Source organism: Diplodia seriata, assembly GCF_021436955.1.
Source record: "Diplodia seriata strain FDS-637 chromosome Unknown scaffold_7, whole genome shotgun sequence".
Taxonomy (NCBI): domain Eukaryota; kingdom Fungi; phylum Ascomycota; class Dothideomycetes; order Botryosphaeriales; family Botryosphaeriaceae; genus Diplodia; species Diplodia seriata.
The window spans coordinates 626949-654766 of NW_027117314.1; the positions used below are offsets into that span (position 1 = coordinate 626949).

A 27818-nucleotide genomic window follows, 5' to 3' on the forward strand; every position below is an offset into this window, starting at 1 on the left:
TCGAAACATGGCCGTTGAGATCTGAAACGGCATGACGCGGTCGCGGGGAAGCGCAACGGGACAATGAACATGGACATGTCTTGTGTGTTGCGACTTCCGGGGCAGCGGTGCTACGAGCTGTTGGGTTCCAATTCCAACCTAATGGCGGTCCACGGGCCGAGCGGTGGGCGTGTCGTGCTCGGAGATGACGAGTTGGCATCAAGCGCGGCGGTAGTGTGCGGTCGGCTGGCGAGCGAGCGTGCATGGCGCGAGGCACAGCGGGACAGCCGGTCCACCCGGGGCTGTCTCAGGTAGAGCGGGTGCAAACAGCGGCGACAACAAGCCACGAAGCCGGCGGCAACGACGCGAACGGACAGAGAGGTGGTGAGGCGCGAGGGACGACGAGGCAGCGAGCGCGGGCTACAAGCTAGGCGGGGCGCCCAAGCGGTTGCGGCAGCCGGGCCGGCGGTCGGCAGCCAAGGGGTCTTTAGGGCTGAGGCGGGGACCGTTTCCTGTGACGTTGATGTCCATCTGCCACAGACCACCTGCATTGCATCGCGTCCCTCCTGGCCCGCGCTGACTGCCGCCGTCGTATAGCTGGCTCCTGGCCCGCCCGTTCCCTGAACACTCGCTCTATTCTTCCACCTCCAGCCCGCCGACACGTTGGCCCGCAGAGGCTTCCCCGCCTACCTCCTCCACCACCTCAAGCCCCGAGCGACCGCGCTCCCCACCGCCGCCCTTGCCAGACAGTCGCAGTCTTGGTTCGACAAGCTCCAGGGTCGCGGGGGCCCACTTGGCGAGAAGATGACCGCGCCGGACGCGAGGCCTTCCGGCTCCTACCTTGCTGCCGGCATCAACGCCATCTCGCCCTGGGGTTCGCGCAACCAGACCCCCCAGACCCATCCCGCCCCCGACGCAGGCGAGCCGCAGCCTCCCGAGCTCAATCTGACCCAGCAGAGCAGAGGCGCCGACCACACCGTGACACACAGGCATCGCCTGAGCTTGAAGAAGTATCCGAGGGACTGCCCGCCGCTGAGCGTACAGTGGTTCCATGCTGTCGACATCCCCAAGAGGAAAGCTCTGGTCTTTGCCAATAGTGCTTCGAGGTCGGACAAGCCACCGCAGCCGAAGAAATGGAACCCCTTCTCTACCGGCGACTCGCGCGCGCTCGAGGCCACCTTTCAGAAGATCTGTGACGAGGCTGAGGAGGCTGAGCGCAAGAAGCTGCAAAACCAAGGAGGTGCTCCGGCGCAGAATGAGGAGCCTGAGCAGTGGCAGATCAAGGAGCGCAATGTGCGTTGGGAGAGATCGGAGCCAAACGGTATGCTCAAGGCCAAAGTCCCTGTGAACGAAGACTTCCTCTTCGACGTGGACGTCGAGGAGCGCGAGTTGGCTCCCGCATACTGGATCGGTGCAGTCTACGACGTGCGGAGAGGCACATGGTTCTACCAAGGTACTGTCTTTTCGGAAGAGTCGACCGTCTGAATGTCCTAACCCTTCTGAGCAGAGAGCGCCACGTCTCTTCGGCCTTGCGACGAGAATCTAGCCAATCAGCTAGAGGAGGGCTATATCAAGATAAAACCCTGGCGCTTTGCCAAGCAGGAACGACCGCGCTCCGCATCGCAGCCCAAAACGCGTCCCACTTCCATGCCCCCCGGCGAAGATCCGAACAAATCTATGAAGGGAATTCAACGGTCCGCGACCACTGCCTCAGCCTCAGGGGATTCTGGACCGGACTCGGCGCCTGAGAGCTCGGCACCCGAGCCCAGTGACTCCCCAGTGCCGGAACCACCAAAGACTCACCGATTGTTCGGGGCTCACATGAACTCTGTTGTCACTTATCAGGACTCGGCTACCGCATGGCTTCTCACCGATGATTTTCTTTCGCGCATGAGCAGCACTATGTACCAACGTTTCGCTGGAGGTGGCCACTTCGCAGGTGTCAAGCTCATCCGTGGCTACGTGGACCTTAAAGCTGAGAAAGAGAAGGAAAAGGAAAAGGCCAAGAAGAAGTCTGCGAAGGATGAGAAAGATGACAAGGATGCCAGCACAGACGCCAAGGCTGAGGCATCGTCGAAGCTGGAGCCAAAAGCTGTGGAGACGTCTTCCGGGGAGCAGAGTGAAGTGGAAGAAACGCCTTCTCACGCTCGTCGCCGGACACTTGAGCGCCAGATGTCTAACCTGATGGCTTCTACAGACCCCCAGGATCTCGAAAAACAAGAGGAAGAGGTACGCAAACGCGCCGAGAGGGAGATTCGGGAAGACTACAAGGAGCAGGAAGGCGAAGAGCAAGGCCGTGAGATTGAACATCTTCTGCTCGTGACCCACGGCATTGGCCAACGACTGGGCATGAGGATGGAGTCTGTCAATTTCGTCCACGACGTCAACACTCTTCGCAAGACCTTAAAGTCGGTATATGCCGGCTCGGCAGATTTGCAGGCTTTGAACGGAGAGGTCGATAAACTACCCAAGAACTGCCGCGTGCAGGTCTTGCCAATCGTCTGGCGCCATCTTCTTGACTTCCCCAAGCAAAGCCTAAAGCACAACCGGCGCGAGTTCGACCTTGGAGACGCTCATTCTATCGAAGACGATGAGTATCCCAGTCTGGAAAACATCACGGTGGAGGGAGTTCCAGCCGTGCGAAATCTGATAACTGATCTCGCCTTGGATGTCCTTCTCTATCAAAGTCCTGCTTACAAAAGCCACATTTCTCGGATTGTTCTCCAGGAGTGCAACAGGATCTACAAGCTCTTCAAGGATCGAAATCCTGAGTTCAACGGCAAGGTCAGCCTTGTTGGGCATTCTCTTGGATCCGCCATCATGTTCGATCTACTCTGCCAGCAGAAGGAGGAAAGGACCCGCGGGGAGCGTCACAAGCACCACCGGCGATCAGAAGACCTGAGACTAGACTTTGACGTGGAGGATTTCTATGCCCTCGGTTCACCCATCGGTCTATTCCAGATGCTCCACGGCAAGACTATCGCAGCCCGTATTTCGCAGAGTAAATTGCATCCGGAGACCCAGATGCAGACGGACGATCCCTTCTTAGCGGACCCGGCGCGGCCTTCATCTTCAAGCCAAGAAAACCACTTCGAAATCACTACTTCCTCGCCGAAGTGTCAGCGCATCTTCAATGTCTTCCATCCCACCGATCCAATCAGCTACCGCCTCGAGCCTCTAATTTCTCCAGCTATGTCAGCATTGAAGCCTCAACCGCTTCCTTACACCAAAAAAGGCATCTTCGGCGCTCCTGTCGCTCAGGGCCTAACCGGCATAGGTGCACGCGTGGGGCAGAGTGTTTCCGGACTGTGGTCAAGTCTGAGCTCGGGCATCGCGAGCAGCCTGCTCAACCGAAGTCTTGGACTCACTGCAGACGATGCATCTAAACTAGGCAACCCGATTGCCAGTCAATCTCGCGGCCCTCTGTCTGCCAACACGGGCAACGGCGCATCCAACCCAGCCATCTCCTCAACAGCGGCCGCGGCTTCTTTGCAGGAAAACAGCAACGGCGCCGCCGCAGAAGCTGCGAACATAAACGATGACAAGAAACGCAAGTTGGCGCAAAATCAACAGGGCGGCAGCTCTACAGACCCGACAACGACGCCAACCAAAGTCGAGACCGGGGAAGATGGCCAGCATCCGCCCACGCTCATTGACTCCGAGCTGGAGACGTTGTACTCTGGCTTCGCAAAGGAGCGCGGCGACGCGGATGTCCGCGACCTCGGCGAGCAGCGCGAATGGCAGGAGATCGAGGAGCGCAGCCGCAAGCTGAGGCGCGAGGAGGCGAAGGTCCGGGCGTTGAACAGCAACGGGCGGGTGGATTACAGCATTCAGGAGTAAGTCAATATTCTGCAAAAAAACACTTAAAGGGGCAAGCATGACTAACGGAAACCGCAGGGGCGCTTTCGATATCTCCCTCCTTGCCAGTATCGCATCCCACCTGTCCTACTACGCCGACGAGGACGTCAGCCACTTCATGATCTCACAGCTGTTGGCTCGTCATCGCGTGCTGAAGAAGGCGAGGAGTGCGCCGGACTTCAACAAGCAGTGAGCCGCTGCTGCACACACCTCTTAACGAGAGCGGCCAGCGTCGGGTTTGACGATCATCGAGTTGATCAGCTATTCTTTTTCTCCCCTTGTAAATACTGTATGCGCGTGTGCGCACAACACCTATTGTTAGGATGGCTAGGCGTTCTCGTTTTCCTTTCTCCTCTTTTCGCAAGACACGTCCCCCCTCCTCCTATCCGAAAGGGGGGCTTTTTTTTTTTTTTCAATCTGGCGCTCACCGGTCATCACGGAGCTTCGTGCAGTAGTTTTCCCCCCACTGTCCCTCACAGGATAATTTTGTTTTGCACCCGGCGTTATCGTGGAGTTGTACAACAAGTTGTTGGTCTATCTCACATCTTGTCTTTGCCGGGATTGCTTCACCTATTGGCGTTTCTTGCTTCCTGTCTTTATGGGAAAGAAGGGGAACGGAGGACCTCCCCCCTTTTCGTTTTGGGTAAACGGGAGAGAGAAGAAGAAAAAATCCAGAACAAACATAGAACTAGACCTTTTCCGCCGGATCGCGTGCCGTTGGATTTTGCTTGACTGGCGAAATGGGGTTGGTTGGGTGGGTTGTTGTCGTTGTCGCACTGTTGGTTAGAGGGGTGGAAAGAGAGGAGGACTGACTGGGTGGGCACGTACGCTTGTTGTATGAAGTGGAGGCTGCCTGGTTACATGGCAACTTTTGGATCGACGCGTGGAGCTTTGCATCTCAAGGACGTTGAAGTGTAGTGGTTGAAGCGCATGTCGGGACCGAGCAAATCCAAACCCGTCCAAATACATCTGGACATCGGGGTTCCTCCACGCACGGAAGCATGAGTTGATTGATCGCTGCGTCATCGGCGTGTAACTTCCGGAGCTGGTCTTTCTACCGAGTGAAAGAATGGAAGCTCTCTGTACCGCACCTTGGTATTTCCCCAGACGCCTCTTGGTGAACGATGTTCGTTTTTGCCCCTCCTCCTTTGGTAGCTGTGTCTCTTCCTTTCTTCTTTTGCTTCCGATCCCGTACTCTGCACTCCTTGTCACACTGCGGAAGACCCGAACCTGTAGAAGAGAAAGAGAAAGAGAAAGAGAGAAGAGGGAAAGAAGACATCGTACACTTGAGCGGCCGGAAAGCCGACAAGAAGAAGTAGGTGGAGGCCGTATCATCGTTGCAGCCAATAGCGTAGGTTACATGTCACATTAAACTATCCGTTCAGTTCCGCCTCTCTTCCCGGCCTCCAATCGTTCGTGTTTTTTTAGCCTCAAGCCTCCAACTATGGCTTCAGGTTAGACGTCCAAAATACCAAAAAGAATTCCGCCGCGACAAAAAGAGAGGGGGACCGGAATACGCGTTGAACCCCCCCAACGAAAAATAATTCCAAGCGAAGAGGGAGGATGAGGGGAGAACGAGAACTGAGGCCACCCTCTCCCCTCTCCAATCATTAAACATTCACACAGAAAAGACGGTAGAGAAAAAGCATATACAAGAATCCTCCCCTCCTCGCAAGAGAGGAACCACTTTCGTTCCCAACTCACAGAGCCCCCAAAACCAACAATGCCGCCGCGGCCGCGGCACCCAACACTTCACCAGCCCCGGCCGCCGCCGCAGCAGCAGCGCCCGTCGCCGACGCCGACGCCTCACCAGACGCCGCGGCCCCCGTCCCCGAGGCGGCCGCCGACTCCTCCGTCGTGGTCACGGCCGACATGACCGTCACGACCGTCTCGCGGGCGGCGACGACGGTGCTCGTGCTGGCGGGGATCGTCGTCGGCGGCACGACGCTGTCGGGGCGGGTCGTGACGCCGGCGACGGTGGTGCCGGGGACGGTGCTGGCGGGGCGGGTCGAGGCGGGAACGACGACGAGGCTGGCGGGGACGGTCGACGTGGTGGTGGCGACGGCGGTGACGACGACGGTGGCGCCGAGCGCCGTGAGCGGGATGGCGGAGCCGACGCCGCTGTCCGTGTACTGCGGCGGGATGCTGAGCGTGGCCGTGTCGGGCTTGTCGGCGGCGGCGTCGGGGTCGTCGGCCGAGTACAGGTTCTTGCCGCCCGTGTAGTTGCCCGTGATGAGGTTGGCGGTGCCGCCGGCGGCCGACGAGAAGTCGCCGGTGAAGATGGTGCCCGAGCTGCCGTCCGGGAAGATGTAGTTGGTCGTGAATTTGTCGTAGCAGAAGGGGACGTTATAGGTGGACAGGACGAGGCAGGAGGTGCCGGTGGCGCAGCAGAAGGAGGGGGTGTCGCGGGGCTGGATGGGGATGTCGCGCTTGAAGTTGATGCCTTGGACCGAGTCGAGGAGGGAGAGGTAGAGTCCAGACAGCTCGTGACCGAGGGCGGGCAGCTTGTCGGTCGACGCGCCGGAGGGGTTGCAGACTTGCAAATTAGCACCGCAGGAGTCGTCCTTGTCCTCGCGGGCGACGAGGGGGCTGCCCCGAGCAAGGTGGGCCAGAGCAGCAGTGCAGCCGGCGACAAGAAAAACGGCCTTCATGCTGGACACAACCAAGAGTTTGGAGAGAAAGTAACGAATGACGGGCGAGCACGCAGCGCTCAAGTGTCCCCCTCCACGGAAGATCGGAACTAGGTCGACGCAGACGGCGAGACTGAGCAGGCGTGTTCCGGTCTGTAGCACGGCGAAAACGAGTAGTCGGGAAAGGCGCCAATCGGGATGCAGAAACGAGCGACAGTATGCAGGGACGGTGACACTGCAAAGGCTTGACGGCGGCGGGGGATCCTGGAGCGAGAGAGGAATCCGGAGAGGAAGAAAGGTGAAGGGTCAGCAGAGCGGCGGAGGACAGCAGAGCGGCGGCATGGAAGCAGTCATTTCCTGAAGCTGGCCGTGGGCCGTGGCTGCCAATGGAACCAGATTAACAGCATTGAGCGGGCCATTCAGCGCTGGGTTGCGGCACGGGAGAGCGGCAGGCGTGGAGGCCAACCCTGTCTGCGGCGCATGACGCGGAGCTGTAACTGGAAAGGATGATAATGGAGAGGCATAAGGCGATGGGAAAGTCCGGCCAGCAATGCGCGCCCGTGAGTGGCCAGCACCTGTCAGGCACGGCCTACAACCCCGGACGGGCGTCTGCTAAGCGAAAGCTAGTAGATTGAGGGCACTTGACCTATACGGTCTCGGCGCTTGAGCAAGCGCTCATCTAAACAGAGGCCAGGCAGCGTGGAAGAGACGTGAGAAGCGGCGATGGTGGTGTTAAGCTTAAGTTGAGCAGGCAGCGCACACAGGCCAGCGCCTTCCTCCCCGTCGCGCGGCGGGTGCAACCGGCCTTTTCTGTTTCAACCGTGCCTACCTGACTGCCGGAACTAGGTCCTCGCGCTTGCGTTTCGCATCCTGGCGCTTTAAGCTTGGCCTCCACACGCGTGACCAGCACCGCAGTCGCCTGAGACTCAGGTGCAAGGGAACTGCTATTCTTCGCAAGATACATAATTCTGGTCCTTATTTGTTTCCGACTAGCTCGTTAACTGTGGGTCCATGCGCAAGTCGGATTATAAGCCCAGCGGGTGACTTCTCACCCCAACAAGGGAAGTGAAACACGCTCAGTGTTCCACGCATCTCTCACGGCAACGTGGCCGAGTGGTTATGGCGGTAGACTCAAGATAAGCTCTTGGCTGTCCAAAGCAGTCTGCATTCTACTGGAGCAATCCGCATGGGTTCGAGTCCCATCGTTGTCAACATCTTTTTGTTTTGTCTTTTGCCGTGTCGCATCGTGTCATGGCGGCTGTTTTCCGCCAGTGCTGCATCCCAGCCAGTCACCTTGTGCGCCCACGTGTCACAGCTCCATGCTCTTGTAGCACTGCATCAATTCTCAACGACTCGCATTCAAACCACGAAAAGCGCAGCAGCCACCGACCAGAGTTATAAACTTGATTGCTCACCGCCTTCAAGAACATGCCATACTTTTGTTCCCCTAAACCGCCATCATAAACGCCGTGAAATGCCGGAACAGCCATTTGGCCTTCTTTTTCTTTTGGGAATAAAGGAAACAACAACCATTGGAGACATTCAACCCTTTACCGGGCCTGCCGCAGCGCTCAGGATCAGATGCTGAGACTCCCGTCGAGCAGTGACACGAACGGTCCTTGTGGGGATCCGATGCGGCCAATTCCAGATCAGGTTGTACACAGAATGCGCTAGCTGTCATCATGTCTGCAGACATGATATGTTGATGATGCCAATCCGTGTCAAGGGTGCAACTGCCGAACAGCCACCAGACTGATGCAGTAAACCCTCACAGCGCGCCGAGGTGCACGGCCCTCGGGCGTCTTCCAAACCCCTCTAAAGCACTGTACAACATCCATAATACATACCGTGTCTCAATCTACTGCGGTCCAGCACCGTTGTTTTGGTTGCCAAGGTTTCTTAAAATCTCTTGAATGGCAGCGGCACTGCTAGCTGGACTCTGCTGGCCCTGGTTTTGGTTCTGGTTCTGGCTATAACCCTGAGCTTGGCCGCTAGGGTTTGTCTGAGCTGCAGCCATCGCTTGGACCATACGCCAGGCATCCGCAGCTTGCTGAGAATTCCATTGAGAAGTATATGCAGGTTGCTGGGGAGGTTGGTACGGAGCCTGTGTGCCATAAGGCTGCTGTTGCGGCTGCTGTTGCGGCTGCTGTTGTTGTCCTTGGAAGAAGGCCGGATTCACAAAGGCTCCAGCGGGGAAGTTGGATGATGCTTGCGAGGTGTTCTGGCCGAAGGCAGGGGGCGTGGGGGTGCTCTGAGGCCATGCATACGCTTGAGGACTGTTGAACTGGAAAGGCGAAGAGGACGCGTTCACCTGGGGCGGCGGAGGCGGGACAAAAGGGAATGCCTGTTGAGGCGGCGCTTGCGCCTGAGGCGGGTTCTGTGGGATCTGCTGGTGACCAGCCGAGCTTCGAGATGCGCCTCCCCCACGACCACCACTTCCTCCACGGCCGCCGCGTTCACCCCGTCCACCCCGCTTTCCGCGTCCACGGTGCGGTTTGTATGAACCGGGCTGTCCCTCGACTGGCGCGCCACCTTGGTCCATCATTTGATGGTGCAAATTGTCCGGCCTCTTCATAGGAGTGTACATGTCCGTTCCGTCGTCGTCGTAACTCAAAGCGCCCGTGTATGCCTGCTGGTGAACGGGCTTAGCACCACCACGGGGCCCGTGTTTCTCCTCGTGTGCTGCGCGCTTCTTCTGCTTCTGCTGGCGCTTGTACTCGGCCTCGGCTTCGTCATCGGAGAACTCAATCTCGTTGTCACCGACCTCCTCGTCGAACTGGTTGGATGCGTCTGTGCCCTTCAGGTTCTTCAAAGGCTGCGTGAAGACGTAGGTGGAGTGGCTGTCGACGTAGTAAAGGGTCAGGCCCTTCACGAGGCCAGCCTCACTGATTTCTTCACCGCTGTTGAAGGCCACAGTGTAGAGCGGCTCCTGTACTCGGCCAAGGGTGTCGGCTACAGCGCCGATGACGGACCGGTCATCTTTGCACAGCACCGACCCGCCCTCGAGGACCTGGTATTCGCCCGTTGTGTTCGCCTTGATGAGGATCATGTTGTCGACTATACTCTCGACGTTCCCGAGCTCGGTGATCTTCATCTCTGGCGTCACAGTCACATTCGGCTTCTCGATCTTCTCTTCGACGACCTCGTTCGCGGTGCGAAGCTGCGCAGCCGGGCCCTTTCCACCGTCATCGTCGCCATATTCTTCCTGCATCAGTATGCGGGCGGCCTCGGCAGCGTCAAGCATTGGGTACTCTTCATCGTCGCTTTCCTCCTCGGAGGAGCTATCGCTCGAGGTGTCGGAGTCGTCAGACGACTCAGCATCCGACGAGTCAAACTGCCACTCAGCACTCGGGTTGCTCTTGTTCGCCTCAGCGGCCTGCAAGAATTCAGGATCCACCTTGGGCTTCCGCTCGATCATGCCGTCGTCGCCGTTCGCCATGGTAGCATCGCAGTTCGCAGCAGCGGCGCTCGCCGAAGGACCGGCGTTTTCGGCCATTGAGGTGTCACCATCTTGATTCTCCTTCTTCACAGCCGTGTCCTCCTGCGCTTCGACGTTTGCCGGCTTGTCGTGGGAATGGTCGGGGTTTTCTACGATAAGCGATTCTTCCGCAACGGGAGCGGCGGCTTGCAGGGAGCTTTCCTCGAGCTGTTGGCCTAGATTTTGGACATTGGAGGTGTGGTCGGCCGGGAGAATGGTGGTGTCGACGGTGGGCTTCTCGTCTGCAGGCGGCGCGTCGCTGGGCGGAGGCGCCTGTGCGTGGGCGTCGGGCGTGATCGAGGGCGAGCGAGCGGTAGGCTGCTGCTGGTCGGAGCTTAGGAGGCCGAGGCCAGGAATACCGCCCTGGAAAGACATGGTTTTGCGGCGAAGATGGTGTGGAAAAGACGCTGCGGGCGGCAGGCGCAAAGAAGAGCGTCTGGAAATTTTGCGCGCGGGCGCATGGGCGATCCGAGCTGGGCAGGGCTATGACGACGGGGCGGCGCAGGGCTCCGGCGCGCATTTGTTGGGCCATGGCACGCGTGAGCTTCTGACTGCGACAACTCCACCGCAACAATGCCGCCAACAGCTGCGCCCAAGGGCAAGAAGTGCGCTTCGATCCAATTGCCCGACTCGAGCTCGCCGCTGACTCCATGCGCAGGCCCGCGCCCGATTTCAACCCCGTCATCGCCTTCTACCTCTTCTGCGGCACCCACATCCTCTCCGCCCTCTACGCCCCCGTGCAAGACTGCGACGAGGTCTTCAACTTCTACGAGCCCAGCCACTACCTTGACCACAAGCACGGCCTGCAGACGTGGGAATACTCGCCCGAATATGCCATCCGGAGCTGGGCCTATGCTGGCATCCATGCCGGCATTGCGTTCGTCGCTAGAGCGCTCCCCGGCAGCACCAAGACCACCCAGTTCTACTTTGTCCGCCTTGTCCTGGGCTTCTTCTGTGCCTGCTGCGAGACGCGCTTGTTCTCGACCATCGCAAGGACCCTGAATCCCCGCATTGCTGTGTTCTTCCTCATTGCCATGGTCTTCAGCCCCGGCATGTTCCATGCCTCCACCTCCTACCTTCCCTCGAGCTTTGCCATGTGCACAAACATGCTGGCTGCATCCGCCTTCATGGACTGGAAGGGCGGCCTCAGGACGGCGGCAGGCATCTTTTGGTTTGCCGTGGGCGGCATTCTCGGCTGGCCCTTCGCCTCCGTTCTGGTTCTGCCGTTCATTGCCGAGGAGCTCTTCCTTGCCGTGCAGACAGGCTCCATCTATGACACTGCCAAAAGATTCTTCGACGGAGCCGTGAGATCTCTCTGCGTCCTGGTCCGTGATGCCGTCCGTAATCAATCATGCATCACTAGCTCACGCTTTGCCAGGTCGTGTCGGAGTCAATCAACTCGTTCTTCTACCGAAAGTTCGTGTGCGTGCCGCTGAATATAGTCCTGTACAATGTTTTCAGCGGTCCAGGCAGGGGGCCCGATATCTACGGAACCGAGCCCTGGCACTTCTACGTCCGGAACCTCGTCCTGAACTTCAACGTTTGGTTTGTTCTGGCAGTTGCTGCACTGCCATTGCAAGCCATGAGCCAGCTCTTCCGCAAGCAGCCTTCGACCAAGTCAAGTGTTCTAAGAGGCATCATTTTCGTCTCGCCCTTCTACCTTTGGCTGACCATCTTCACTCTCCAGCCCCACAAGGAGGAACGCTTCATGTATCCCGTCTATCCTTTCCTGGCGCTGAACTCTGCCATCTCCTTGCATGTTCTGCTCGCGTACTTTGGATCGTCGGACCCCCAGCAGCTGGTTGGCAAGATCCCAGCCAAGTTTAAGTTGGGCGTCGCCGTTGTCCTCGTCCTGGGTGCAATCGACGTTGGCGTCTGGCGCGCGATTGGTCTGAGTACTGCGTATTCGGCACCGCTCCAGGTGTATGAGCCTCTGCACCAAGCGGGAGGATCCAAGCCGGGAGACACGGTTTGTCTCGGGAAAGAGTGGTACCGGTTTCCGTCTTCCTATTTCCTACCCGAAGGTGTCAAGGCGAAGTTCGTCAAGAGCGCTTTCACCGGGCTTCTTCCTGGCGAGTTCAGCGAGGCAAACGTCGGCTTCGGATTGTACCCCGGCGCATGGCTGATCCCGTCTGGCATGAACGACGAGAACAAAGAGGACCCAGGGAAATACGTGAGCAGACATTCTTGTTTGTCCGTTGTTCCAGCTAACAGTGAAGCAGACCAACATCGATCACTGCACGTTCATGGTCGACTCGTCGCTACCGAGCTCGACGCCATCCGAGCTGGAGCCGGACTATATTGGAGACACGGCGACTTGGGAAGCAGTCAAATGCGAAAGATTCCTCGATACAGCGGCGACGGGCACAATCGGCAGGCTTGGGTGGGTGCCAGACCTCCCATTCGTCCCAGAACGCCACCGCAGAAGGTGGGGAAGATACTGCCTGCTCCGCCGCAAGTCATCATCAGGCGACTCGGCGTAGAGGCTCGCTGAACTTAGGCTCTTAACGGGCGCGGGCCGGTGTATAATCTTTGCCAAAGCCGGCGTGCTAGGACGGTACGGGGCCGGCAAAGAGCGGTTTCCTTCAAGTTGGGGTTCCTAGAGACATGCCGGATCCCTGTGCACGTCACTGGCGGGGGCCAACTTTACCACATCGGGCAAACGAACCCCGACTCCAGGATAGAGATAAACCCAACCCCACACCGGGTTATCGCTGCGGCCAAGGGAACATTTTCTATTATCGTGCGAGGCATCACTGGGCAGTCCTAGTAGAGACGGCCACTGGCCCTGCAACACTCCAGCCATATATTGTCAGCTAAATAGCCCACTGATTTGCTGTGGTCCAATTCCAAGTCTTCCTGATCTTCTCGCCCTCCACCCATCCAACCCGTGTTGCCAAGCACGTGTTTCCGTGTCACAGTCGTGCGATGATGGAGTCGTTCAAGCTGCGCGCCAGAGAGGCAATGGATTCTGCACACACACAAGCTGCATCGGAAGCCTTCCAAAGATATGTCATGGACAACCCACAACCGCTGATCTACATCGCCCTTGGCGTCGCGACCTTCATCTGGGCGTCGGTGGTGATCGTTCGCCGCTTCAAGCCCACCAAGACAGCGTCAAGACGCGGTTCACCAGATCCCGAGAAACCAAGCAAGTTCAAGGTCGATCGTCCGCCCGGAGGTGAGTTTCTTCAACTTGTTTAGAAAAAGAGGACGACAAAGCCCGGGAGACAGTCAAGCTCCATAATTTTCGATATATATTCCCAACTGACACTCTCAACCACCCACCAGTATGGCCTCCATCAGACTTCAAGCGCCCAGCCGCCGAACCGTACCCCAACTGGTCAGTCGACACGAGCAAGCCGCGACCGTACCGGCCCTTCCGCTACGGGCCCAAGTACAACACGACCATGGGCCTGCGCACGATGGACTGGAACGAGTGGATCGAGCTGGACAACAACTACCGCGCCTTCCACGCCAAGAAAGCCGAGCGCCTCGCCTCGCCACGCGCCGCGAAGCTGTACCACACGGCGCCCGAGGTGTACGACGGCGCGGTCGAGCTGCTCGAGGAGCTGTGCTCGTACCTGCCGCAGCGGTACCCGACCATGTTCAAGAAGACGGCCGTCGGCATGGACAACGTGGTCACGGGCGAGTCGCTCAACATCGTCGAGCGGCCGCTCCGGGAGGACCCGATGGTCATGTGCGCGCGGCAGGTGCAGGACGACCTGGCCATCATGTTCGAGCGGCCGGACGGCCAGTACTACCTGCTCGCGGGCTGCATCCTGCTGGCCGGCTTCTGGCGGCTCGAGGACAAGCTGGGCATGCCGCTGAGCGAGATCCACACGTCGGCGAGCGTGCCCGAGTACAAGACGAAGCTGGAGAAGGGCATGATGAACTTCTTCCGCCGCGTCAAGCCGGAGAACCCCGTCGTGCGCAACAACTACTTCATCCAGGTCGACGACGACCTCGCGTGGAGCTACAGCATCGGCCCCGAGGACGGCGCCGAGGGCACCATCGGCTGGTTCTCCGCCGAGAAGGACCGCGCCATCAAGCATCACTTCTTCCGCAGCGAGAGGCAGAGCCTGAGGAGGTGTGTATCGCCTACTCTCTTGCATGCCGAAACGGAAAGCTGACACTATCCCAACCAGATTGCCCCGTTCCGGCGGCGTCGTCTTCACCATCCGCACCTACTTCCACCCCATCACCGAGATCTGCGACGAGCCCTACGTCCCCGGCCGGCTCGCTTCGGCCATCCGCAGCTGGAACGGCGAGGTGTCGTCGTACAAGGGCCGCGAGCGCTTCGAGAACGTCCTGCTCGAGTACCTCGACAAGCGGCACGAGGAGCAGCTGGCCGACGGGCTGGAGCTGGAGAAGGAGGACGAGGTCAGGCAGTATCCGTGGTAGTTTGAGCGTTCTTTTGTTGTTGTGGTTGTTGTCGCAGAATATTAGTTTAGCGGGTAAAATATTGTTTCCCCCCTTCGTTACCCAATCGCCAAATTCTTCTCACGGCGAGGTGTGGGTTGCTAGCGGTTGAAATCTTGCTTTGCATGAAGAGCGAACTCGTCCCGAGATCATTATCTGTACCGAGTAGTCACGGAAATTTACGACTTGTACCAAACACAAATAGGCAACTCACAGTTGAAGTTCATTACGCATTGCTGTTTATTGGAGGGGAAAATTGCAATTTCATGGCTTTGTCTATGGCATCATATCTTACTCTATCGCTGCTTTTCTAGCATCCAACTACATGGTCATACATATATACAATGCTCGTCAATGCATACCATAATCTCCATTCTCAATCATACTCTTCTGGCAAGCAGCGAGGATAGTCGCCTGCCTAGCCACATCACCCAGCCGACTGATGACCTTCCTGTTGCCATCAGCAAACCCGTACAGACCGTACGGGATCTGCACGTCGTCGCAGAAGTCCATGACGAGGCGCTGGGTGCGGCGCAGGTTGTGGCGAGGGATGCGGGGATACAGGTGGTGGATGGCCTGGAACTGGAGGCCGCCGTGGAAGAAGTCGAGCCACTCGGGACAGTCGACGTCCATGGTGGTGCGCAGCATCTTCTGCGGGAAGCTCTCGTGGGTACCCAGGTCGGCGGTGCTCATGGCGAAGTGCGACAGCGTGATTTGCACATGTACAGGCATCGTCACCATGTGGCTGATCATGACGAAGGCGAAGCGCTCCCAGCCGGTCGGGATGGATTTGTATACGACCTGGAAGCCGAACCAGTACCAGAAGAAGATCTGACCGGCGATCTCCAGGTACCGGTGCCACCATGCCGGTCCTCTGCTTGGCGCCTGCGTGCTGAGGAGGTAGACCCAGCTCAGCCTGTACAGGTTGAAACGGCCGAAGCAGAGAATGGGGTAGTACAGCATGTCTTGGAACCTGATGAAGAACCGTGCGGCAGCGTCGTACTGCAGCACTTTGTCGTAATACGTGGACGTAACGGATTCAAAGAAACGGTGGGAGATGGCAAAGAAGGGCAGATGTTGGATATCCGGGTCGTGTTCCGTGTGATTCGTGACAATGTGGTGAACGTTATGATTGCGCTTCCACCAGCCCAGACTGAGGCCGCCGAGGAAGTCGGCAATGACAATGCCGATGACGGAGTCTGTGTGGTAGTCGTGGGTGATGCCCATGTGGCCAGCATCATGGGCAGTAAAGACGAGCTGGTGCCAGAAGCAGCCTAGGAAGAAGGCACTGGTGCAGTACCAGCCCGCCTGCAGAAAATAGAAAAAGAGACCAAAGAAGAGCGAGTATCGGGAGAGCTCGATCAGGTAGGACGTGTACCTGCATTGGAACAGGCCCTCTGCCTTGATTCGCTCTTCCAGTGCACGATACTTCCGCACAATCTCGTCCTGCACCTCGGGCTTCAGCGGCGGGTATTTATCCAGATCCAGCGAGATCTCCTGCTGTGTCCTGATGTCGAGGAAGGACATCTTGGGTTTCTCCTTGGGCTCTTCGAGCTCGACAGAGGAGACGGAGGTCGGGGACGAAGCGCGGGTGAAGGTGCTGTCGTTCCGGCGACGTCTCACCGAGTCGTGGTCGGCAGGCTCGAAGATGGGCGAGGCTTCAGAGCTCCCTTGGCTTGAGTCGTCGCGCTCGAGCTCTGGGTTGGCAGCGTGGGGCTCCAGAACGTCCAGCTCTGCTTTGGTTCGGAACTTCCCACCTTGGATGGGCGGCACGAAATTGAACCAGCGGCCATCAATCCGGCCGATTTGAAAGGCATCCATGCGTTGCTTTGCCTCGGGGGAGTGCAAACTGGCATTGGCGGCGGTTAGCAGGCTTCTAGGAAAGCCAATGGCGGTGTTTTGGAGGCTTACACATGGACCTCGTCGGTGGCGTCTCTGCCGACCATGTGCTTGATTGCCTTGTCACCGCCGGGGTGGTACTTCATCCAGGCATCGCACTTGAGGACCTTGCCGTCGACAATGACGATGTGTCGGCCTTCGGCGATCAGCGCCTCGATTTCCGGACGCGTATAGATACGGTCCTTGCGGCGTGTGGCGGCAGCGGCCGGTGCGGGCGACGACATGGCGGCGGGGAATTGGAAAAATCACAAAGCGGGCGATTGGCCGGCGGGCATGGCGGTGCGGAGGAGAGAGGCGGGAGTTGCGGGGAGCTCGGAGTGCTTGGAGATGGCAAAGGCCGGATTAACGAAGCTCCCGCACAGCTGAGACAGGTTTAATCGATCAGGAGATGCACTGCCCACTGCCCAGCGGCGAGCCCACGTTGCGTGTGGCGCAATCCAGGGTTTGCGGCTCCGGCGTCTCAGCCCAGCCCGGCCCAGCTCATGCCGCCAAGCTTTCCTCCCCGTTGCGCCTGCCAGCACCGGCCGGGCCCGCGGGGCGGACACACCACAACAGCGCACCCGGTGGAAGCTTCCATCTCACGAGCCATTGCATCAGGGCGCCGGCTGCAGACATCTGACAGGGCTTAAATAAGGGCCACCCAAGGCTCCAAGCGTGCCTGCCGAAGATAGGCCAAGGACCCACCGCTTTCCCCGCGGCCGCTACAAACAAAACACCTCCCATCCCCCCGCTCCCGAGTCCTAGGGCTGTCGCAAGAGCTGCGAACCTTTACCGAGGAGACCCGCCTGCCTGAAGAACCCACCCCGCCATGGCCCACCCGCCGATAGAGAAGCTCGCCGAGGACTGGCTGCGCCTGGACAAGGACCCCGCCACACGTGACGAGATTTACAAACTCCTGGTCCACGGAGACAAGCCGGAGCTCGAGAAGCGCCTGCGGAAGCGCATCGCCTTCGGCACCGCCGGCCTGCGCGCCTCGATGCAGGCCGGCTTCTCGCGCCTGAATGCCCTGACCATCATCCAGGCCTCGCAGGGTCTCGCCGCCTATCTCCTGGAAGAGTGCCCTGACGTCAAGCATCGCGGCGTCGTCATTGGCAGGGATGCCCGCCACAACTCGGACAAGTTTGCCAAGCTGACCGCCGCCGCCATGGTGGCCAAGGGCATCCGCGTATGGTGGTACGAGGACACTGTCCACACCCCGCTTGTCCCCTTTGGCGTGGGCGAGCTCTCCGCCGCCGCCGGCATCATGATCACTGCGAGCCACAACCCTGCCCAGGACAACGGCTACAAGGTCTACTGGGGCAACGGCTGCCAGATCATCCCTCCCCGCGATGTTGGCATTGCAAACGCCATCGAGCAGAACCTGGAGCCCGTCACCTGGGACACCTCCGTGGTCGACGAGGGGAGCTTGCTGATTGAAGGTGCCCTGGGTCTTGTCAGGGATGCCTATTTCAGGGCAGTCAGGACCTCTGCCGTCCCGGAGGATGATCCCCTTCCCAAGTTCGACAGCCTCAAGTTCGTTTACACCCCCATGCACGGCGTCGGGCTGCCGTACATGACGCAGGCCGTGAAAGACCTCGGCTTTGGAGACCACATGCATGTGGTCGAGGCCCAGGCGAAGCCGGATCCAACCTTTCCAACCGTCAAGTTCCCCAACCCAGAGGAGAAGGGCGCCTTGGACTTGGCCCAGAAGAAGGCCGACGAAGTTGGCAGCACGCTCATCATTGCGAGCGACCCAGATGCTGACCGTTTAGCTGTTGCTGAGAAGGTTGACGCCAAGTGGCACCAGTTCACCGGTAACCAGGTCGGCGTGCTGCTCGCCGCGCATATCCTGTCGACCTACCCCAAGGACAAGCCGCTCGAGAAATTGGCCATGCTCGCCTCGGCTGTGTCGTCCCGCATGCTCTCCACCATGGCCGACACTGAGGGCTTCAAATTCGAAGAGACGCTCACGGGCTTCAAGTGGCTTGGCAACGTTGGCCTTGACCTCGGAGACGATGGCTACGACGTCCGCTTTGCTTACGAGGAGGCTCTGGGCTACGAGATCCCTTCGGTCGTCCGTGATAAGGATTCTGTCAGCGCAGCCGCCACCTTCCTGGTCGCCAGCGCCCGCTGGGCGAACCAGGAGGGCCTTACTCCTTACCAGAAACTCCAGTCGCTCTACAAGAAGTACGGCCACTTCGAGGACGCGAACACGTACTTGGTCTCTCCGTCTCCTGACACGACCAACACCGTCTTCGCCGCCATCCGGGCACTGGCGGACCCGTACCCCGAGAAAGTGGGGTCCCGCAAGATCCAGCGCTGGCGCGATCTTACTGTTGGATTTGACTCGACGACCGAGGATGGCGTGCCAACGCTGCCGGTCGACAAGAGCAGCCAGATGATTACCTGCGAGTTGGATGGCGACGTGCGCTTCACGGTGCGTGGGTCGGGTACGGAGCCTAAGATCAAGCTCTACATTGAGTGCCGGGCGGGGAGCTCCGAGGAGGCGCAGAAGGGTGCGAACGACGTTTTACAGGATCTGCTCAAGGAGTGGTTCAAGCCGGAGGAGAACGGGCTGAAGCTGGCGTAGACATGGGAACTTCTGCAATGGTGAACGGAGTTGTTGAAGAAGGAAGCGGATCATCTTATCGTACACGGACTCTCTTTTCAGCGCAAGATGTTTTAATAGCGGCTTTCTCATCTAGAAACGCAATACCCAGAGAAAAGAAGACACAGAAATGCTTAGACGGTTGCTCATGCGACAAGTCCGAGTGTCGCAAATGGCTCCGAGCCTGCTTAGACAGCAAATGTAGAATCAAGGAACCAATCGAGGAATTTCGCCATCGAGTGAGGTCACTCGGCCGTGGTTGGTGGTTTCATGACGAAACTTCGCCTTACTTCGGGAACGACGGTGAGGCAGAAAATGAGGCGAAGGTCACCTTCCTCATCATCCTCAGCCGGGCCAGGATGAGCCATGTCTCAGGCCCGCCGCCGGCAAGCGACTCGGCGGGCACTGAGAATAACCTTTCTTAGCTCAGCGGATCGAAGCAAGCATCCCCTGATCAGCGGCGGCGCAGGGAAGAGGTAGGCAGGCAGAGAGAGCTTGTTCCTCTCGTGCTCGACCGTGTCCGCACATCATCGAAGCAGCCAGACAGACATGGTTGCTGAGCAAGACGGGACTGAGAAAAGAAACGGTATGACAGAGCCGGCCTTTTACCGGCGGCGGCTATATACATGCTTTCCAAGCCTGCAGGAAAAAGGAAAAGAGGGAGAGGACACATGCTCCCCGCGCCTTTCTTCGCGTCGAATATGGTACTCGGGAACCGGATTCCCACCCACCGGTAGAGCAGGAAGCACCTTCTGAGCAACACGGGCAGCGAGATTGTCTGTACCAGTCGGACATAAGCGATACCGGACCCCGCCGGAGGCGACGAGCAATGGACCGCCATCGCCATCATCATCTCATCATCTCACCGTGGTATGAAGTCAAAAGAGAGTGGCAGAGACGCGCCTTGTGACAGCCAGCCAGTTGCAGATCGTGGAGAGCGGACGTTGGCCTCCCAGAAAAAGTAAAACGGACAGGAAAGGAAAGGGAAGAGAGAGAGGGAGAGTAAGGGAAAGCCAAAAGTGGCCCAGTCTTTACCAAGCCCGCTTCGAGACCTCGAGTGGCGCGAGCCGGCGCGGAAGTTGCTGCTTGACTCCATTTACTACCACGACGGCCAGCCTCGTCGAGAACGCGATTCGGCTCCTTCCCGCCACTTGCGAACAGGGACCTTTCTTTTTAGCAGCGTGTTTATCCTCGCCTAGCCCGCCGGCCAACCAGCCCACTAGTGACGTGCGAAAGCAACGAAAAAGAAATTCAACAGAAAAATAACTAGAGGCGGAGCAAAGCGCGCCGGGCGGCAGCGGCGGCGACTCTCGACGGTGTTTCCACACACACGATGATGAGCAGGACCTCGTGCCGCGTCGGCTGCCCCGTTGTGGTGGCTGGCTTTAGCATCGACGGATTTCGTGTTATTTCTTTTGCTGTTGGTGCTGGTTTTCTTCTTCCTGACTTGCCGCGCTGCCGCCGCACGCATGAATTGGAGCAAAAAGGGAGATCCCGCGGCATGGGTGGCACAGATGGGGGGGAGAGGAGACGCGCTTCGCCCTGCGGCGTGGGGGGTGCTCTGGGAGACGGCAGCTGGACGGGGAACGGGGAACGGGGAAAGGGTCCGTAGCGGCTTTCGTTTGCTGGCCCTCGTCTCGAGATCCTTGACCCAACTACCATCCTTATTCCATACGCGCGCGCATGTGTGTAATCCATGCCAGATCTTGCCCCTCCCCCCTTCCCAGAGCGCGATCGGCCCCGGGAAGAGGTGCAAAGGGCAGTGTTCCGACCAGCGTGCGCCGTGTGGGGTGCATCGTCCACAAAAATTAAAAATGCCGATGCGCTCCACGCGCGCTTGTCACTCGTACATGCATCCGAGGCCGGATTGGACCAAAAGAGCATGTAAGACATACTGCCGTTGATAACAGAGCGCGCGTGGCCCATCCGCTTGCGGGTGAAGCTTCGGGTCCATAGGACGGAGAGGGGTTGCGTGACGATCGCGGGTCCCACCGCTATCTTTTTTTAAACCCGCACCAATATGAGGCTGAGATGTGCAAGTACGCAGTGACATTCTCCCACCCCCGGCGGAGCTCTTACGCGTGGTGCTCATGTCCCCAAGCCACGTACCAAAAGAGTCTTCCCGTGTTTGGGTCGCCCGCGCCCTGCCTGGTACTCTACCTGCGCCTTACCCCTCCCTTCGACCTCCCGGGATACGCGTCTTGTCCAAGGATTTCTCCAAGTGGAAGGTGGCAAATTGGTGGAGGGCGCCTTCGTGGAATCAGTACACAGCAATAGGTCGATGCGATAAATTGTCAGGCATCAACAGGACGGGAGGCTGACGTCCCAGCTCTGGGGTTCCGGAGGCAGAGCCGGAGGCAGCAGGGCCGGAGTCTGGACCGGATCTGCCGCCGTCGGAGCCTCATATGGGAATCACAATTCTGGTCATTCCGAGCGTCGATGCTGCCTGACGTGCCGCTCCATGGACGCTGCCCAACGTGATTATGCGGGCAAGTCGCAACCACAACTCCTTTTCGTGCTCGACAATACCTTGATGGAATGCACGAGAGCTTTTGCGGACATGTTGTCTCGGGTTGACGTCTAGAATTTGGAATCGTAGCAAGAGATCTGCTCTTTCTTAACTTTTACCGTATCTGGCGAAGGAATAACGCCTCGTGATGCGCTCGCTCCATACGACCCCAATACTGGGTATCATTGTACATACAATCATGCCTTGACCTCTTCCTTTGCCAGGTCAAGCTTCTCCAGAGCCTCTTGCGCGCTCTTGCCCACGCTGACCTCCTGGGCATCCTTGCCCTCGACGCTGCCGTCAGGCTGAGCCTCAACGTTCTTGGCACCGCCGGGGTAGCGGCTACCCTTGTTCTTCACCTTCTTCTCCTTCTTCTTCTTCTCCTCAACAATCGGCGGGTAGGCCAGCTTCTCGATCTCTTGCCATTCTGGCGAGGCGTTGAAGGCAGCCTGGATGGGGCCAAGCAGCGTGCTGATGGCATCAGTAACACCAGCCTTGAGCAGCTGCGGGGTGAGGACATCCGCGGCATAGTCCGCCTTCATCTTCTCAGCATCAGTGTAGACGAGTGGCTCGCCCTCGCGGCGCTGGACGGTGAATGTGGGCTTTCCACCCTCGAGGGCGCCCGCCGGCAGCAGGACGTACTCGACGAAGGAGAGCAGGCCATTGCCCTCGACCGTCTTGGGCTCAGCAAACGCCTTCTTCAGCTTGCGCTTCACCGCATCCGGGCCGTCGAGCAGGTCAATCTTCGAGTCGGGGTCGGACGACGACATCTTGTCTCCCTGAATCGCGTGTGTAAGCAACTTTCCTAATGCGTCGCCCTGTCAGACGGCCCCCAACGGCAAGCCACCACCCACCTGCAGACCGGGCACCATCTTGTTCATCAGATGCGCCCTCTCCTTGTAGCCCAGCTTCGGCAACGCCTCCTTCGCCAGCGCAAAAATCTTCCTCTGATCCACGCCACCGAACTGGACATCCACACCCAAGTACTGCTCGTCGAGGGCCTGCATGAGCGGGTAGATCAGGCCGGACAGCAGCGGGTTGTCCGTCTGCTTGACGACCTCGGCACCGGCTCTCTTGGCGTCGTGCTCGGTGGTCATGGTGCTCAGGCGCAGCAGGTCCATCATGTAGTTTTCGCTCTTCTGGTACTCGCTTCCGAGCACGAACTCGAGGCGGTCGACCGACACGCCGACGGCCTTGAGCGACTCGGTGATGACATACTTGTAGTACTTGGCGCGGTAGTTGACCAGCTCAATGGGCGCCTTGAGGTTGTCCAGGAAGGCGTGGATGTCGGCCAGCAGGATCTTGACATGGCAGCCCGCCTGCAGGAACTGCGCGATCTTGAGCATGGGCACAAAGTAGCCGCAGTGCGGCCTGCCCGTGGTCGCCGTGCCCCAGTAGATGCGCAGCGGCCGCTCGCCCTTCTTGACCACCTCCTCCATGATCTCCGGGTTCAGCACCTCCTGCAGGTTCTCGTTGATCAGCGCCAGCTTCGCGTCGGGGCTCATTGTGTCGGCCATGGCGGTGGTGATGGTGGGGCTCGTTCAACCCCGCGACGCAGCGGTTTTCGGGTGCTTTGGGGCGATTGGCGAGGCGACGGAGCCGGCGCAGGGATTGCGAGCAATCGGAGAGCGAGCGGCGGCACAGAGGACGAATGTGTGGCAGTCGAGGTGGTGACTGTGACCTGAGCTGATATTTTCTGGCTGTGTCGCCGTCGCGCTGCAGCGGCGGCCATGACTGGTCGATGACTGGTCGTAGCGCGCACGTGACTGCATTCTAGCCTACACAGCACCTACGGCCCACCGCCTGAGGAAAGTGACCGCGACTCCACGGAATTACTCCGCCAGAACTCGAGGGGGACGCTCGACATTCATACGTCCGTACTGCTTGCTGCTGTCGTCTGCATAAGCCGGTTTGATTGAGTTTGCGCTTGTCCAGCCGGCAGTGCTGGTCTATAGCAGCACCCCTACCGTGGAATGCCGCGCTGGCCTCGGCATGGAGCGACGTCTCATCCCTCGCTTAAAACCGTTGATCTGCCGTGCATCTGCCAAAACTCTCGACGATAGCGCGCTGACGTCTCCTCTCAGCCCTCTTAAATCCACCAATCGCTCGCTTTACGCACCCCGGCGCGGACACGGAACGGCTCTGGCGCTCGCAACCATAGCTCGGATCTTGCATAGAGATCTGATCCCCTTCCCCAGTTCAATGCCTGACGAGTCACTATATCCCAAACAACCCCGTGCGGAAGCAGCAAGAGCGGAGACGCATTCGGCTGCCTCGGCTGCGACAGGTTACTGCAATCATCACGTCCACACCCTTATTTAGATCCTCGAGACGAGTCGCCTCACGGCTGCTAATCAGACGAGAAGAAGCGCTCCTCTCCTCGCTTGACGACGCGCAGCGGCACGTGCCCCTTCCGCATCTGGAGGGTGATGATGGTTCCCAGCCCGTTCTTGAGCACATCCGAGCCCTTGTCTGCCGCCTTCTGCCACACCTCCTTGCGCTCCGGCCCACCGCGCGGCATGCCCGCGACCGCTGCGTCGTCGGCAAATTCGTCCACCGCAAGTTCAACGCTGTGAGTCTGCATGAGCGCGGCAATGATGCTGATACTCTCCACCTGAGCGAAACGACGGCCCATGCAGCTGCGATGGCCCTCGCTGAATGGGACGAACGCCCCGGGGGCGGGCTTGAACAGCTGCGTTGCCTTGCCGGACGCCGCTCCGCCTGCACCAACGAACGGCTGGTTGTTCTCATCAACGATCCACCTTTCCGGCTTGAACTGTTCGAGCTCATCTCCAGGCGGTAACGCCGATATATCGGGCCGAGCTGGCCAGTACCTGGGATTATTGTGGGCTCCGGGGGTGTCAATAGAGATAAGGGTATCTTCAGGGACCACGTAGTCTTGGCCCTCCACCGTCAGCGTCTGCGGGCTGCCCTTCATCGTTCTCTTTGGAATGCCAACCACGGCGGGAATCATGCGGAGCGTCTCGTTGATCACCGCCGCCGGCATCCCGTTCATGAGCTTCGGCAGGTCCTGGTCGTAGTCCCATTGAGAGATCGGTCGATCGCCAACGATCTCGGAGATGGCCTTCTGCAACCGGCGCTGGCTCTGAGGATTCAATGCCAGCAGCACGAGGGCGAAGTGCATTGCGTTCGCCGTCGTTTCATGGCCCGCAAGGATGAAGATGAATGCATTCCCCAAAATCTCTGAGTCGCTGAGCACCTGCTCCTGGGGCTCGGCTCCGCTCAGGGTCTTCTCCGTGATCCCAGCTCCCTTCATGACAGAGCCTGACGCCATAAGTTAGCTGATGGAACAAGGCTGGAAGATCACATGCACACAATCTTACCGAGCAGATCCAACCCTTCCGTCGTCTGCCCCTCGCGAATGTGGGTCTTCTTCATCTCATACAGCTCCTTCATGTACAGGCCCCACTCGTCATACGCAACAGAAGCCGTCCGGGGTCCCTCAAAGGGCACGATATCTGACAACACGAAGTCAGCCTTGCAATGGGGAGAGCAGTGACCTATAGGGCGCCGCCCAATGAGCTTACCGCGAAGCCACTTCGGCATAATGGGGATCCATATGACGTTCTTCATCAGCTTGCTCATGGCCTCCTTGTACGACATGGCGTGACCGGGTGGTGGTTTGCTGCTCGTCAAGCGTTCATCTTGCCCTTCCGCCTGCCCTGCAGCCTCCTCGTGGGGCCAGAGGCAGCGCACGCCGAACCCTGCCTTGCTGATGAGGTTCAAGCTCAAACTCATCATGTCGGCGTCCAGCTCATGCAGGCTTCCGCTCGAGTCATTGCCGGCGGTCCAGTGCGTGAGGATTGCCTGGGTCTGCCGCAAGCTCTCATCCCAGACAACGCGGTTGTTCTTCTCGCTGAACGACGGGGCCGTGATCTTGCGGTGCTTGCGCCAAAGCTGTCCCTCGGTAACGACGACGTTCTCGCCGTACAGCTGCAGCGTCTTGTACACTTCCAGCGGCTTGGGAAAGTCCAGGCGGCGGGTGGCAATGTCGGCAATGGCCTCAGGATTAGCCACGTAGAGGTGCTTCTCGCCAGGCGAGCACACGAGCAGCACCTCGCTGCCGAAGCGCTTGAATGGCTCGTACTTGGCCTCGTATAGCCATTCGATCCGAAGATAGGGCAGCCAACTCTTGGTCCAGGCCTTCGGGAGCCTGTCGATGATTGGGTACAAGCGGTCACCAAGTATCAACCAGAAGATGCCGAACTTGTTCCACGGCAGCACGATGTACGGAATGCCTGATCTCTTGGCTGCCTTGACGTTTGCAGCAAGGCATCTATAGAGATTCAGGTAGTAGACCGCTGCAAGGGCGGCGACGGTGACGAGGAGCGCTGACGGCATGGTGGCAAGAGAAAGGGGAAAAGGATCGTGATGGTGATCGACGCGGGACCAGCCCACGGCGCGCAAAACGGGCAGAGAAGAGGCTAGAGAAAGCAAGAAAGACACGAGAGCTGGAGAGAGCGAGTAATCGCGACGTCAACGAACTCGAGGTTGTAGACACGGGCGCTGTGGACGATCAAACGTCATGGAGTGCGGTGCTCTCCTGTGCGCTATTGGCATCCGCGAACTGTAGCGTGCCCGCCCCGCGTCCAACGCGTGCGCGCGCCGCTATTGGACGTCGCTGCCGAACGAGACCTGGCCTGCGGCTGACTCCAAACACCAGCGGTCATATGAGTGCCAGCACGCCCCAGATGCGCAAGCGACCAGCGCTGTTGTTGGCCAGCCGGCGGACGTCTTGTAGGTATGTACTCGCAGCGTGTGGATTGCCTGTGTCATCGGGCTAATGCACCGCCATGGGACAAACGTCATCCACCGCAGCGCTGCCGGCCGCTGGCCCGGCGGGCACCGCGCTAGGTCGGCGGTCGTACGCTGCGCAACCTTGCACCCCCAAGCTCGGATTGCCGGAAAGCATCGACTTGGTGCTTCCTCTCGTCTCAGTGAGACGTCGACGGTCAAAGGGTCGCTGCCCTGCAAGCCCGCACCCACCCCGGCTAGTCCGCTGGGGCCGCGAAACACTATTCTCCGAGGATCGTGGGAAACGTCCATGGAACGCCAACCAAGTCAGCTCGCTCTTGCCGCCACTCTGCCGCGTGCTCGCCGGCCGCGGCCACTCAGCAAGCACGGATAGCAGTGCAGAGGCCGGGGGTTCCGTATCAGCTCCAGGGCGCGGACGCCGCGCCGCAAGCGACGGCGTGGATGGGGGGAGCTACGGCGCATGCCACCCTCTGTGACAAAAAGGGTCTGGGGTTGATTTGCTTTTGGCTGCTGGCTGCTTATGGGCGAGGGAAGCTGTGTTCTTATTCAGGACGCACGGTGCTGGCTGTCATGGTGGTCCGAGGATCGTTTTGAGCGCGGCCTGCATTATTGACATTCCGACCGGACGGCTCAGGCGATTTGCGGCGCGCATCATGGCTGGCAGCAGCACGCGGAGGTGGTTGCACGGCGTGGCCTAAGGCAGCGACTGAGGATGTGCGCTTCCAGAAACACCGTCTGCTGCTGGTCAGCGCCGACAAGGATCCGGGCAGAGGTGAGGCTGCGCGCGCTATAGCCGGGAATCTGGCTGCACGCCCCCAGCCTTGAAAAAAAAAAGAATTAAAAAACTTTAAAAAAAATAAAAAACCAAAAAGAGACCGAAGCCGTTGGATGTTGCCTTCTAGCCGTCCACGGGCCGCAACGTGCTACAGAGCAAGCTGCCGCCTTCGCTCGGGGCGCACAGCAACGGCCAGCATCAAGTTTTTCTTGTACCCGGCCGGCATCGCTGACAGCGTATCGGTCGCTGCCTCGCAAGCGCCGCTGAAGAAGACGGTCAATGAGCCGATTGCCACACGTAATCGGGTTTTCAAGACTGTGGGATCATCGTCTTCGCACGGCAACAAAAGCAAATTGCTCGGAGATAATGCTGGATGCAGAGGCGGGCACGTGATAGAGCGAGCAGGGCACCCTGCGGGCCGCGACTCGCGACAGATCTCGAGGGCACATGCGGGCTCGTCCTTCGCTGCAGCTCGGATCTGGGCGTCGCACGCCGGGGGCTCGTTACGCGCGCGACTGGCGCGGAAGTTCGCGTGGACAGGCAGATGTCTGACATTGAACGGCGCTGAGTCGCTGTTTTCTCGCACAATTTGCCGGCAGCTGATTCAATCTGAAGCAAGGAGGAGCGTCTCGTCTATCTGGCCGGCGCTCGCCCTTCCCCACTTCTGAACCGGGTAAGGGCTTTCGCCGAAGAGCCTCACCAGTTACACCGCAGCGCAAACATCGCCGACTCGTCGCCTGCGTCGCCACAAGGGCGGTCGCAGCGAGCGTATGCACGGCCAGCTCAGCCGGGGCTATCGAGGGTCGTGTGACGGCGGCGAGCCTGTGAAGGCCAGCAGAAGCTCACCGCGCGCGATCTGCAGCACGGCGGCCGTTGTCCATGCAGCGCGCTGTACGACCACAGGC

At 59.1% G+C, this 27818-nt stretch overlaps 10 protein-coding genes and 1 non-coding gene across 11 annotated transcripts; 6 read left to right on the forward strand and 5 right to left on the reverse strand.

Annotated features, from left to right (window-relative positions):
- Nucleotides 1-141: 141 nt before the first annotated feature.
- On the forward strand, nucleotides 142-1464 carry SLS55_006956 (uncharacterized protein; the record flags this gene model as incomplete). The annotated part of the gene is made up of 2 exons (XM_066778384.1): nucleotides 142-147; nucleotides 631-1464. The coding sequence occupies 2 exons, from the start codon at nucleotides 142-144 to the stop codon at nucleotides 1462-1464; spliced, it is 840 nt and encodes a 279-aa protein (XP_066630821.1).
- A 162-nt stretch (nucleotides 1465-1626) lies between these two features.
- Nucleotides 1627-4030, forward strand: SLS55_006957 (uncharacterized protein; the record flags this gene model as incomplete). The annotated part of the gene is made up of 2 exons (XM_066778385.1): nucleotides 1627-3815; nucleotides 3877-4030. 2 exons carry the CDS (start codon nucleotides 1627-1629, stop codon nucleotides 4028-4030), a joined length of 2343 nt encoding a protein of 780 aa, XP_066630822.1.
- Nucleotides 4031-5537: 1507 nt separating this feature from the next.
- Nucleotides 5538-6488, reverse strand: SLS55_006958 (uncharacterized protein; the record flags this gene model as incomplete). The annotated part of the gene is made up of 1 exon (XM_066778386.1): nucleotides 5538-6488. One exon carries the CDS (start codon nucleotides 6486-6488, stop codon nucleotides 5538-5540), a length of 951 nt encoding a protein of 316 aa, XP_066630823.1.
- A 1078-nt stretch (nucleotides 6489-7566) lies between these two features.
- On the forward strand, nucleotides 7567-7678 carry SLS55_006959. The gene has a single exon. It is a non-coding gene; the product is annotated as a tRNA-Leu (tRNA).
- A 647-nt stretch (nucleotides 7679-8325) lies between these two features.
- Nucleotides 8326-10320, reverse strand: SLS55_006960 (uncharacterized protein; the record flags this gene model as incomplete). Its single annotated transcript, XM_066778387.1, has 1 exon — nucleotides 8326-10320. The coding sequence occupies one exon, from the start codon at nucleotides 10318-10320 to the stop codon at nucleotides 8326-8328; it is 1995 nt and encodes a 664-aa protein (XP_066630824.1).
- A 198-nt stretch (nucleotides 10321-10518) lies between these two features.
- ALG9 (mannosyltransferase) lies at nucleotides 10519-12428 on the forward strand (the record flags this gene model as incomplete). Its single annotated transcript, XM_066778388.1, has 4 exons — nucleotides 10519-10550; nucleotides 10604-11270; nucleotides 11324-12118; nucleotides 12168-12428. The coding sequence occupies 4 exons, from the start codon at nucleotides 10519-10521 to the stop codon at nucleotides 12426-12428; spliced, it is 1755 nt and encodes a 584-aa protein (XP_066630825.1).
- A 448-nt stretch (nucleotides 12429-12876) lies between these two features.
- SLS55_006962 (uncharacterized protein) lies at nucleotides 12877-14349 on the forward strand (the record flags this gene model as incomplete). The annotated part of the gene is made up of 3 exons (XM_066778389.1): nucleotides 12877-13126; nucleotides 13237-14035; nucleotides 14094-14349. 3 exons carry the CDS (start codon nucleotides 12877-12879, stop codon nucleotides 14347-14349), a joined length of 1305 nt encoding a protein of 434 aa, XP_066630826.1.
- A 369-nt stretch (nucleotides 14350-14718) lies between these two features.
- SLS55_006963 (uncharacterized protein) lies at nucleotides 14719-16490 on the reverse strand (the record flags this gene model as incomplete). Its single annotated transcript, XM_066778390.1, has 2 exons — nucleotides 14719-16216; nucleotides 16279-16490. 2 exons carry the CDS (start codon nucleotides 16488-16490, stop codon nucleotides 14719-14721), a joined length of 1710 nt encoding a protein of 569 aa, XP_066630827.1.
- Nucleotides 16491-17074: 584 nt separating this feature from the next.
- Nucleotides 17075-18835, forward strand: SLS55_006964 (uncharacterized protein; the record flags this gene model as incomplete). Its single annotated transcript, XM_066778391.1, has 1 exon — nucleotides 17075-18835. One exon carries the CDS (start codon nucleotides 17075-17077, stop codon nucleotides 18833-18835), a length of 1761 nt encoding a protein of 586 aa, XP_066630828.1.
- Nucleotides 18836-21559: 2724 nt separating this feature from the next.
- TYS1 (Tyrosine--tRNA ligase cytoplasmic) lies at nucleotides 21560-22879 on the reverse strand (the record flags this gene model as incomplete). The annotated part of the gene is made up of 2 exons (XM_066778392.1): nucleotides 21560-22141; nucleotides 22217-22879. 2 exons carry the CDS (start codon nucleotides 22877-22879, stop codon nucleotides 21560-21562), a joined length of 1245 nt encoding a protein of 414 aa, XP_066630829.1.
- An 833-nt stretch (nucleotides 22880-23712) lies between these two features.
- Nucleotides 23713-25724, reverse strand: CYP-62 (putative P450 monooxygenase; the record flags this gene model as incomplete). The annotated part of the gene is made up of 3 exons (XM_066778393.1): nucleotides 23713-24647; nucleotides 24707-24841; nucleotides 24911-25724. The coding sequence occupies 3 exons, from the start codon at nucleotides 25722-25724 to the stop codon at nucleotides 23713-23715; spliced, it is 1884 nt and encodes a 627-aa protein (XP_066630830.1).
- Nucleotides 25725-27818: the final 2094 nt, after the last annotated feature.